General features: G+C 42.4%; 1 protein-coding gene across 7 annotated transcripts in view; it reads left to right on the top strand.

Moving 5' to 3' along the window:
* Positions 1–12,643, top strand: part of ADCY6 (adenylate cyclase 6) — a 218,515-nt gene that overhangs the window by 182,901 nt on the left and 22,971 nt on the right. For all 7 annotated transcript variants that reach the window (XM_033938871.1, XM_033938869.1, XM_033938870.1 and 4 more), the window contains 4 exons: positions 3,801–3,898; positions 4,215–4,302; positions 11,683–11,799; positions 12,014–12,172. In XM_033938871.1, coding sequence (XP_033794762.1) covers positions 3,801–3,898; positions 4,215–4,302; positions 11,683–11,799; positions 12,014–12,172 — 462 coding nt within the window. The remainder of the gene's footprint in view (positions 1–3,800; positions 3,899–4,214; positions 4,303–11,682; positions 11,800–12,013; positions 12,173–12,643) is intronic.

The following is a 12,643-nucleotide window of genomic DNA, read 5'->3' on the forward strand; positions in this document are numbered from 1 at the left end:
TCCCCAGTGATCCTCTCTTTCTCCTTAGGATATCCCTAACATTGGTCTAGCTCAGGGGTAGGCAATTCCGGTCCTCAAGAGCCAGAGCCAGGTCAGGTTTTCAGGATATCCAAATGAATATGTATGAGATGGATTTGCATGCACTGCCTCCTTGAGATGCAAATCTATCTCATGCATATTTATTATGGATATTCTGACCTGGCTCTGGCTCTCGAGGACCGGAATTGCCTACCCCTGGTCTAGCTGAATTTGCCTTTTCTTGGGCATCTGTTTCTTTTGTATCTTCCTGATTTCTTCTCAGGCTTCAGACTGGATCATTCTGGTTCTTGGTTCCCAAGAATAGCAGAATGTTATAGGTGAGAGCCTAGGTACTTTATACGAGTAAAGTGGATTCTTAATTATTTATTTGCAAAGATCTCTATTAGCCTATTTGCCACCAGTATGGGGTGGGGGAGAATGATCTGATTATAATCACTGTGGCCTCTTGTCACATGGAGGCTGTTTGGGTGAAGCTGCGTTGCACTTGTTCACTGGGGGTTTGTCAGGGCATCATGTTGCTGGGTGAAGAAGAAGAAAAAGACAAACCTTTGCAGACAAAATCAGCACAGAGTGAAGGTACCAAACCAAGTGTTCTAAAACCTTTTATTAGAAATTCATAACTATGAAGAAGAGCAATTGTAGCACACAAAGGTCCAGATGCAATTATGGAGCAAAGACTTGACAATGGCATAATTCACACAGAGCTCATACCAAACCATTAATTCACACTTCATAAGCACATTACTATCACCCACAAAAATATGGATTTCATACTGCAAAGGGATGAAAATGAATAAGCAGAAATAACTCACCATTTGGATGTGAGTAAACCAAAGCTGCACATAGTCAAACTTCAGTATGATCACAAAAGGCTTTTCTTTAAGTGATATTATTTCTAGTCACACATAATCTGAAAATCCATATGTTATGTCCCATTGAATTTATGTCAATTCATGGTGACCCTATAGATAGTTGCCTTGAGCTGTGTTGTCTTCAGTCAGGTGGCTAATTGTTGGCAGAGGGACCTCCATAGCTACTGTTGTATCAATCTATCACATGCCAGCTTTTCTCTTTGGCATTGATCTTCAGCCTTGCCAAGCATGATGTCTCTATCTCATGATCTTTCTCTCTACATGGCAATCAAAGTCTTGTTGTTTAGTTCAAATTTTTTTTTTAACCCAACTTTGAGAAATAAATATTTTTATAAATAAAACTTTTTAAAAAAATTAATCTTTATTCATTTTTAAAGCTCACAATAAGTGTAACATATAATACAATCATTTATACTTTAACATCACTTAATATATCATCAAATTCTAACTCACATTAAATATCCTCTCTCCCTTATACCTAACAGTTATTCATAAGCAAAAGAAATCATAAAATATTCCCACCCTACCCCACCCTGGACGTGTATGAACAAAAGGGAAAAAATTAATATTTATTCTATGCAGTAATTTCAATCTTTACAGTATCTTGCTAATGGCTCCCAAATAACCTGAAATTTTTTAAAAATTTCCTTGCTGTATAGCAATTATCCTTTCCATTTTGAATATGTGACACAAGGAGTTCCACCAAAAGCTATAATTCAGCCTATTCCAATTTTTCCAATTATTCGTAATCTGTTGTATGGCAACCCCTGTCATAATGAGTAGAAGCTTATTGTTATTAGAGGATATTTGGCTTTTAGCCCTCATTGACATGCCAAACCATATGGTGTCATAGGATAATGCCACCGGATTATCTAACAAATTATTTATTTGACCCCCATATTGATTTCTAAAAAGCAAGTATTAATGGGCAATAGAATAACAAATGATCTAATGTCCCAGCTTCAAGATGACAGTGCCAGCATCTATTAGATTTAGTTATCTAACTTCTGAAAGCAAAAGAGCGGCAAACTATACTGATTTTTCCATTCAGGGAACCCAACCTGAATGGCCTGCTTTAACTGCAACCATCTATAATTTTGTGATTTATTAAGACCAAATTTGTGTTGCAATTGTGAAAAATCAAGCAGCTTACCATCTGAAATAACATCATCCAATACTTCCAAATGACCTTAAATCCGCCAATTTGAATCTTGGAGTTTATAAATAAAACTTGGTTTTCCTGAGCAATCTATACTCTTACATAATTTAATCTTATCTTTTGCTGGGTTTTACTAAACAGCGCTAGAGATTTTTAGCACAAGCTGGTAACGTAAATGCTCTGATGTTCATAGGAATTCTATGAGTGCTGGAGCTTTTACCTCACCCACCAGTGCTAAAAACCTCTATCGCTGTTTAGTAAAAGGAGCCCTTTATTAGAATTTGATATACTGCTGGTGGTCACAGAGACACTTATGATGATGTATCAGCAGCAATAAAATTTTATCAGTATAGGACATCAACCATACAGTCTTCTATTAATTGTATTAGAGAATGACACGTGAAAAAAATTTGTCCCTGTCACTGCCCCGTTCCTGCGACTACTATCCCTGCAGCAACCATACAAGCCTCAGTACTGCAATATTTAGCTTATTCCTTCCTTATAAATCAAAGTTCTGGCTGCTGAACTAGAGAAGGAGATGTTCAGCTGGCAGGGCTTTGTTTACAAATTTTTATCAACACAATATACTACTTTATTCTAAAGCAAAAAAAAAAAAAAGATATAGAAATTTTTTTTCTACCTTTGTTGTCTGGTTTCTGCTTTCCTCATCTTCTCATTCAATTCCTTCCATCCACTGTCTGTCTTCGCTCTGCATCTTCCATTTGCTCTGTTACTGTGCCTCTCCCTTTACCTCTCCCCAATTGGTCTGGCACCCATCTTCTTGCCTCCACTCCCCCCATAGTCTGGCATCTCTGTCTTCTTTCCTTCCAGCATCTTCTCCCCACTCTCTGTTCCCCATTTCCCTTCAGCGTCTTCTCCCCACTCTCTCTTCCCCATTTCCCTTCAACGTCTTCTCCCCACTCTCTCTTCCCCATTTCCCTTCAGCGTCTTCTCCCCGCTATCTGTTCCCCGTTTCTTTTCAGCATCTATTCCTCTCCACCACCACCCTTCCCTCTTGCCACCTCACCCCATTCGGCACCCCTCACGGGGTCCAAACATTCAATCCTCTGAAGCAACCCTCTCTACTCTGTAACACCTCTGGACATGTCCAGAAATCCTCTTCTGTAATTCTGAAATCCTCTTCTGTAATCTGCCTTGAACCGCAAGATAATGGCGGAATAAAAATCACTAATGTAATGTAATGTAATAATATGTTGCACTTTGTGCTGGTTTTAAAATGAATAAAGATTTAACAGAAAATAAATTGCAATAAATATCAATAAGATAACTTATTTACTATATGCAGTTTTGTTATTCTTTTAGCATGCAAATTCAACAGTTTTTAGGGTCTTCGGAATGGTGCAGCATTCTTCAATAAACTTTTTTTGAAGATCTGCTAGATTGTCATCGATCCTTCTGCTTATACATTGTTTTATATATAACTTAATTTTCAACTATTTCAACTATTTTTTCTTTCTTTTAAAATATTTAAGGCTGAATCACTTATCTTTTAAAACTTGTTTTTAAATCAGCTTCAATTTCATCGGCTGTGGACTTCTGCCGACATGTTTCACCAACTGGCTTTTTCAAGGGAGTCCCTGATTTTTGCTCATTCTAGCTCAGATAGCCCTGTTCTCTTTGTCCTATAGCTGACGTCTTTTTGTCTTCCTTAAAAAAATATTCCTCTGTGTGTGTTTTTTCTAATAAGCATCTCTCTTTTTTGCTTACAGTATTCCAAGAAAATAGATGACCGATTTGGGGGTTATGTGGCCTGCACTTTGCTGGTTTTTTGCTTCATTTGCTTCATCCAGATTGTGATATTCCCACAGTGAGTATAACCTTTGACTCATAACCCTCCTCTTTCCCTCTAAGAGTCTGTTAAGGGAGTACTGTGGTGGCATAGCAGTTTTCTGCCATCCCTCCTCTTGCATAGAGACCGGAGAGATTGTTTGACTGGTAGTCATCTATTTAAGCTTTGTTGTAGAGGTGACGCTTGAAATGTCTATGTGCATGTGTGTTCACATTAGTGTGATGCATTGGTTAGATTGCATGTACATGTGAAATGGATTCTGCACGTAACGCAAAGTGCAGGCCTATGAGACTTAGACACCAACTCCTCCTTAACTGTAGGTCTCTTCCTGCAGCTCTGCTCTGATGCTTGGAGTCTACTGTAGCATCTTCATCATTCTGGCCAGCATCCTATTTGTGTGTGCTGTATATTCCTGTTTAAAGGTGAGTGCTTTCTTCCCCGATGTGGCTGTCTCCTCCTGTATAGTGGTGAACAATGCTCCCTCTAAGGTTTGGCCGGCACGTGCAGATTTTTTCTCATGTGAGCAGCAAGTTCTAAAAACCAACAATTTTCCAGATTTGCAAGTATTTTTGTGAGCGACCATGTAAAATCTCCTAGAACGCTCCTAGAATGTATGAGCAATTGCTCACGTGCTCCGTTTAGAGGGAACATATGTGGTGAGCAAGCTGTCTCCTCTTGTATGATGGTGAGTCTTAGGGATGTGCATGGAAAAAATGTTAAGGTCAGTTTGGGACTTTTATCATGATTTTTTTTTTTTTTTACTTTTAGTTTGGGTTAAAAAGAATGTGTGAAACATTGTTGCTCAGTATTCCAAAATTATTTTAGAGATCTAGTGTGAAAATAAATTTTTTTGTAAAAACAGGTTAATAATGTGAGTATGCCCCTGATGTGGCTTTCTCAACATAGAGAGCAACAAAGGGCTGCCAACGTGCCAGGTTTTCAGGACATCCCAAATAAATATGCATGAAAAAGATTTGTACACCCCACCGCATCCATTGTATTCAGATCCTTCTCACACATATTCATTAGGGATATTTTGAAAACCCCCGATATCTCTCCTCATTTATTCCCCCTATGCTCTCCCCCCCCCCCCCGTTATCTCTGCTTATTGGGCAAGCCCCTCTTATCTGTACCCTTCTCTTCCACTGTCAACTCCAGACTCCGTCCCTTCTTTCTTGCAGCACCGTATGCCTGGAACAGGGTGCCTGAATCAATACGTCATGTTCCATCCTTAGCAGTGTTCAAATCCAAGCTAAAGGCCCACTTTTTTGAAACTGCTTTCAACTCTTAACTCCCACTCACTGCTGTCAGATACCTAGACCCACTATAATCTCCCCAACCCTGAAATGTCCTGTCTAAATTAGATTGTAAGCTCTTCTGAGCAGGAACTGTCTATTGTATGTTAAAATGTGCCTTTCAGTGCTATAGAAATAATAAGTAGTAGTAGTAATGGTCTGCTTGCAGCACTTGAAAGCTGAACTTGGACAAGCCTTCAAGATACATCTAATACCATTCTGAGCTACCAGGATCCTCCAAGTGTCTGCAAAGTTAAGCATTGCCCTTACTCTGTTTCCACCTGCACATGTGTCCCCTGTGTGAACTTAAGGTTCACACAGTTTCCAGAAATGTACCTACAAACTAGACCAAATACTGGACTCGCCAGTCAGTGACAGACATAGGGCTAATGCACTAACAAAATAAACTGTTTTATAACTAGCAAACAATAAACAGGAAACAAGGAGGGAAAATTTGGTCTTACTGTATGGGTTATATCTGTTAATCAGAAGATGGAGACAGAGACTTAAGAGTTCTGAGCTCTGCCCTATAAGAAGCACTTTGCAAATGCTGATCAACCAAACCTCCCTCTGAGCTTAAGTCATTAGAGGAGGGAATCCAGCTTTCTTTTCCAGAAACCTGCCTGCTCAGGGAACCCTTCAGAGCTCCTGGTGCCTCCACATGGTCCAAATTGAAAGTAGATTAAAAGAGACAAACGATATAAAGTTAAAGCCACAGGGTGAGGTATTTGGGTGAGTCTGGTTGGACTTGAGGTAAGAAAACTGACGGGTGAGACCAAATTTTTCCTTCCTTGTCATCAGATCAATCCAAAGTGCATGAGATGTAACAAAGTGAGTAAATGATACCCTTGCCAACAGGACTGAAACATCATCTCTGGCCTGAACATCCAATTTGTAAAACTTAGTAAACAAGTGATGGCCTTACAATTCTTTACAGAAGAAATTACCCAGGCTGCTGCCATATCCCTGGCAAATGAGCTCAGAAGGGGCTCCTGACCTTTAAGCAGAAAGGCAGAAATCATCACCTCCTTCAGCCAATGCAGAAAAATAGTTGGTCAAATCTACAAAACTCAGTTACCTTCAGGTACTGCAACAACACTCTACAGACCTCTAAATATTAAAATCTTGAATTCATACTCCCAAGAGAAGGTAGGCAATTCATCTGGTTAACCTGGAAGTCTGATATTGCTTTGGAGACTTGTGCTTCCATAAAACGCAAAAGGAATCTCGGCAAGAAAAGGCCTGCAACTCCAAAATCTTTCTGACTGAGGAAATAGCAAATAGAAATGTCATCTTCAAAGTAAGACCTTTCAAGGAAGATTTCTTTAGAGTCTCAAAATGTGCAGCCATCAACCATTGTAAAACCAAATTTAGATTTCATGCTGGAATCGTAAGATGCAGCAGGGATGTGCCACACCCTTAGAAAATTGATGTGAGCTTACTGGAGCACCTTCCATGCAAGTACAGTAATATGCTAGCACCATCACCTGGACCTTGAGAGAAGGTAAAGTTAAACCACTTTGGAGTCCATCCTGCAAGAAGGACAATATTTGGGCCACTGACGTCCAAAATGGTAAAAGTATTTTCTCAGCACACCATGCTTAGGAGACTATCCAACCCTTAAATGAAGTAGAATGCTTCCTGGCCTGAAAGTCCATGTGTGCATAATTTTCATCTTAGACTTATCTCTTCAAGGGCTGGTTATAAGACAGAATTGAGATGGTGTCCATGATTACAAACCTTTGCCATAGAAGGCTTCTCCTGTGAAGAAGTTTCAGACTCTCCTTACTTGTAGCTGGATCAAGTCCGCATACCACAAATGCTTGACCCAATCTGGTATCACCAGTCCAGGATGAGGCACTGCCTTTTTCAAACACTTGATCAAACACAGAAACCAAGAAGAGAGGAAAGATATGCCACATTTCTCCTGGAGATCTGCTTTAGAGCAAAGCATCCATATCAGCTGCTCCCTCTTTCTTCTGACTGACTAAAGGTCCTTTGGCATTCTAGCTGGACACCATCAAGTCCATCACTGAACTCCCCAGCATTCTATGATCACGTCAAAGGCCCTCTCCAACTCCCATTTGCCTGAATCCAGAGCACATCTGCTCAAACAGTTCATCTGAACATTTGTGATCCCATTATGTGTGCTGCTGCTGATAATGCTTGCAGGTGAGTATCTGCCCAGTGAATCAACATCGCACAAATAGGAGCAATGAACTTAAATCATTCAAAAATCGAGTGATTAAAGAGAGTAGGAAATCTCCAACCTGAAACCTCTTCTTACCAACTTTGGAACCCACTGGTCAGAAGTGATTTGGATCAACTCTTTGAAACATACAGACAACCAACTCTATCCACTCCACCAAGATAAGGGATTGGATAACCTGATGCATCAGGAAGTCTTTAGTGGGCTTATAGATAGACCCTATTCTCAAAGATCCTGAAGATCCAGGTTTCTGGGTGGCAGGTTCCAGAATTTTTAATGCCTTTAATACTGGCAAAATCATCCCTTGATGTTCTTTCCTCCAGAAGAGAAGTAGTATCTTAGGATCATCTCCTTCAGCTACCGATATCTCACCCTTCTACCAAGTCTTTCTGCATAAGCCACTGGCTGTGTTCCAGCAGTCCAAATCCATGTCACCAGATGTAACTGAGTGGGTCTCAGAGTCTTTTAGCCTTTTAGCTTGCATAAGGCCCTCTGCCTCAAGTTTCTCTAATCCTGGGGCCTATGGATAGGTCCTGTAACTGCTGCATAGGGAACGTCTGATGCAAAAGCAAAATAAACTCTGGGAGGAAAAAAGTCTATGATGAAGCAGACTTCAGCTTCTGATACGTGTCCTGCAAGGGCTGATTATGAAGGGGAATAAACCTCTTCTGAGACCTGAGAAGCAGGAATGGTGGCTAACAGTAGCTCCTCTATGCCCTGAGGTAAAATGGCTGCTTTTCTCGCCATTTTCTGAGGTGTGTTAGAGATTTAACACGAAGAAGCAGGAACCTGCTTCTTACCTGACTTTTCTCTGTTCTTTTTGTGGCTTCAGAATTGAGGGAGGAGGTTCTAGGCAACTCTCCATATCTATATACAGTATATAAAATCGGAGATATGTATGTGTGTATGTGCCGCGATCACGCAAAAACGGCTTGACCGATTTGAACGAAACTTGGTATGCAGACCCCTCACTACCTGGGATGATATGTTCTGGGGGTATCGCGGCCCACATGCACACGTGGGCGGAGCTACAAACATAAAATCAAATTTCACCCATTCATGTCAATGGAAAAAATGTACAAAGCTGCCATTCTCACAGTAATTCAAAAACGGCTTGACTTATTTGAACGAAACTTGGTATGCAGATCCCTCACTACCTGGGGTGATATGTTCTGGGGGTCTCTCGGCCCACCTGCACACGTGGGCGGAGCTACAAACAGAAATTCTGATATCACCCATTCATGTCAATGAAAAAAATGTAAAAAGCTGCCATTCTCACAGTAGAAACATAGAAAGATGATGGCAGATAAGGGCCATATAGCCCATCAAGTCTGCCCACACTATTTACCCACCCTCTTAAGTCTTCTGACCCCTTAAGTATAATTGTAATTATACTGTCACTCTACTGACCCGCTCATTCAAGTCCTAGTGACCCTATCCCTTGGCATGACCTCGTAGGGATCCCACATGGGTATCCCATTTGTTCTTGAAGTCTGGGATGCTGCGTGCCTCGACCACCTGCACTGGAAGCTTGTTCCAATGCTCGATCACTCTCTCCGTGAAGAAGTACTTCCTGGCGTCTCCACGAAACTTCCCTCTCCTGAGTTTGAGCGGATGTCCTCTTGTGGTCGAGGGTCCCCTGAGAAGAAAGATATCATCTTCCACCTCGACCCGTCCCGTGATGTACTTAAATGTCTCAATCATGTCTCCCCTCTCCCTACGCTCTTCAAGAGTGTAGAGCTGCAATTTGCTCAGTCTTTCCTCGTACGGGAGACCCTTTAGCCCCGAGACCATCCTGGTGGCCATCCGCTGAACCGACTCAATTCTGAGCACATCCTTACGGTAATGTGGCCTCCAGAATTGCACACAGTACTCCAGATGAGGTCTCACCATGGCTCTGTACAATGGCATCATGACTTCAGGTTTCCTGTTGACGAAGCTTCTCTTGATACAACCTATCATCTGCCGTGCTTTAGATGAAGCCTTCTCCACTTGAGTGGCTGCTTTCATGTCAGCACTGATGATTACTCCTAAGTCTCGTTCTGCCTTAGTCCTGGTTAAAGTTTCTCCATTCAGGGTGTAGGTTCTGCAAGGATTTCCGTTACCGAGATGCATGACCTTACATTTCTTGGTGTTAAAGCCCAGCTGCCATATCAAGGACCAACTTTCTAAAGTACGCAGGTCTTGCTCCATAGCATCCTGTAGATTATAGCCGTTTACTATATTGCATAGTTTGGCGTCATCAGCGAATAAGGTTACTTTGCCTTGAAGCCCTTGAGTCAGATCCCCAATGAATTCCAACTACCTGGGGTGATTCCAACTACCTGGGGTGATATGTTCTGGGGGTCTCTTGGCCCACCTGCACACGTGGGCGGAGTTACAAACATAACATCAGATTTCACCCATTCATGTCAATGGAAAAAAAGTAAAAAGCTGCCATTCTCACCGTACTTCAAAAACGGCTTGACCGATTTGAACGAAACTTGGTATGCAGATCCCTCACTACCTGGGGTGATATGTTCTGTGGGTCTCGCGGCCCACCTGCACACGTGGGCGGAGCTACAAACATAAAATCAGATTTCACCCATTCATGTCAATGGAAAAAATGTAAAACGCTGCCATTCTCACAGTAATTCCAACTACCTGGGGTGATATGTTCTGGGGGTCTCGCGGCCCACCTGCACATGTGGGCGGAGCTACAAACAGAAAATCATATTTCACCCATTCATGTCAATGGAAAAAATGTACACAGCTGCCGTTCTCACAGTAAATAATAAACGGCTTGACCGATTTGATCGACACTTGGTATGCAGATCCCTCACTACCTGGGGTGATATGTTCTGGGGGTCTCTTCACCCAAGAATTTATATGTTCTTGCTCCTGGAGGTGAAACTAAAAATGTTGTTTATAATCAAGTTTTGTGTTTGTTGTATTGTATTCATTTTGTCAAATATTTCACATTATAATTTGAATATTGTACTTTTTATAAAGCTGTAAAAATATAATTTCATTCACCACTATAAAGTATCTTTATTTGAATCCATTTCCTGTGTTATTGCTATAATTAAATACCCTTGCAACGCCGGGTCATCAGCTAGTTAAGTTCATATTACCTGGATTGCTGCACCAGTTCCCATGCCAGGAGCACTTCTTCACTGCCTCTGACCAGCAGCTCTTGTGTGACCTGAAACCAACTTTGTGAGATTTTTTTGCTCCCCCTTGACAAGCCTGAGAACTAAATTTGGGGAGTGGGGGGCAGCAACCTCATGATAGTTTAGCATATGGAGGGACCTGGATTGCCCTTCTACCCACTTACCTGTAGCTCATCTGGATGGCAAGCTCCCCAGCTGAGCCCAGGAGCTACATTACCAGCCCAGAACTATACAGGATGCATGTTACCATCTGCTGGAGACAGAGAATGCTAGTGAGTTATGCCTGAATAGTGCCTTTGTAGGGCAGAACTTACAGCTCTTAGCTGTTTGCATCTGCTGGCTCACTGGCATAACCCATGCTTTCTGAACAAGTCTGGTGGGACAGAAAGGAAGAGGAGTTACACAATAAACATTTGACCCAATCAAGATTTATTTTAACTAGCTAATGTCAGCATAATCTCTGGGAATAGTCTGTCCTCTGAATGCTTTTCAGAGGTGGGACAGTCCTGGTTGTGCTGCTAAAGACAGATTTCTGGAAAGTTCTGGGCTAGGTTCTTTTTCTGATCATGGCTATAAAAACCAGTCATAACTCAGGATGCAGGCTTCCTAACCAATAATATTGCATAACTAATTAAACCATAGGTTTCTGAAAGCAGGCACTGACTTCTGTATGTCTCTGTAAAGCATTGTATGTACCTGCCAGCACTACACAATTATATTATGACTTCAGAGGAAAGACCACAAATTCCTCCATTTTGCTTCCATTCCACCAGTTTTTATAACCCTTTCAATCCCAGCTGATACGAAGAAGAGTCTTCCAGCTGACAGGGATTATGGATAGTCACTTTATCATAACAAAGATTTGCAGTGGGGGAGAAGTTCTCACTGGGGAACACAGGGTCTCATGGTAAAACAAGAAATCACAACAGGAGTAAGGATTTCTGATTTTGCCGCAGTGAGTATGTGGTCTTCCTCAACATGGCTGCCTGCTTCTGTTTAATAGTGTGTGCTGCTGTTTGGCAGTAAATGTGTGTTTTGAGGTATTTGATGGTTGAGAGTTGGGGAATTCAGAGGCTGCTTTTGGGAGTTTGTGGATGCATGTTCTGATACTAAGATTGAGCCCCTCTGATCTTTTGTCCCTTCCAGCTTTTCCCTGTGGCTCTGCAGAGAATATCCCGCAAGATTGTTCAGTCTCGTACAAAGAGCACGATCATGGGCATCTTCACCATCCTTCTGGTCTTCATATCTGCTTTCATCAACATGGTATGCACATATTTTGCCTTAAGAGAGATGCTCTCCCTTCTGTGTGCCGTTGGTGCCCAGCATGTGTCTTTCTTGTGAATGCTCTTGGTGCCTTGCTCTGCTTTCTTTTCTTCAAGGTGCTGGTGGCATCTGCTCTTAAGCCACTTGTCCCAGGAGTATCATGCTCCCATGGTTACACTGCTATTTTTGTCATTTTCTTTCTCTCATCTTGCAGTTTGCCTGTAACCACATAGCACTGCAGGACTGTGCAGCTTGGAGCTTGAACATCAGCAAGAGGGATGTGGTTGTGTGTGACATTAAGAATCTCAACTACTCTCTGGACATGGAAGTGGCCCCCTGTGATGAAAACACACCACCATGCAACTTCCCTGAGGTATGAGAGTCACAGGGTGCCCTCTGTGAAAATGGAGGGGGAGCAGAGTGCAGGACTGCAACAGGTGTGGGCAAGGCAGGATTAATTCGTCGAGGGCCCCTAGGCACACAAGTACACTGGGCCCCCTGCCCCGCCCCACCCCACCATGTGCCCAGGCGGAAACAGGAAGCTATGTCAGAGGGAAGCTTTGGGCAAGCAGCACTGCTTGCAAAATTACAGTTCCCGTTGCCTTTCTTACCCGCGTTGCTTGCTTGTCTTACTTTCCGTCGATGGGGGGGGAGCCCACGTTGCCGATCAGGGGGGGCCCATGTTGCCAATCAGGGGGGCCCGCATTGCCGATCGATGCTGGAGGGGCCCATCGCCGTTTGGAAAAAACATTGTTGATGCCCTCCATTGGGCCCCCCCTGACCATTTTGGGCCCTAGGCACATGCCTACTGGGCCTATTGGTTAATCCTGCCCTGGGTGTGGGC

Source organism: Geotrypetes seraphini, chromosome 3 (assembly GCF_902459505.1).
Source record: "Geotrypetes seraphini chromosome 3, aGeoSer1.1, whole genome shotgun sequence".
Lineage (NCBI taxonomy): Eukaryota > Metazoa > Chordata > Amphibia > Gymnophiona > Dermophiidae > Geotrypetes > Geotrypetes seraphini.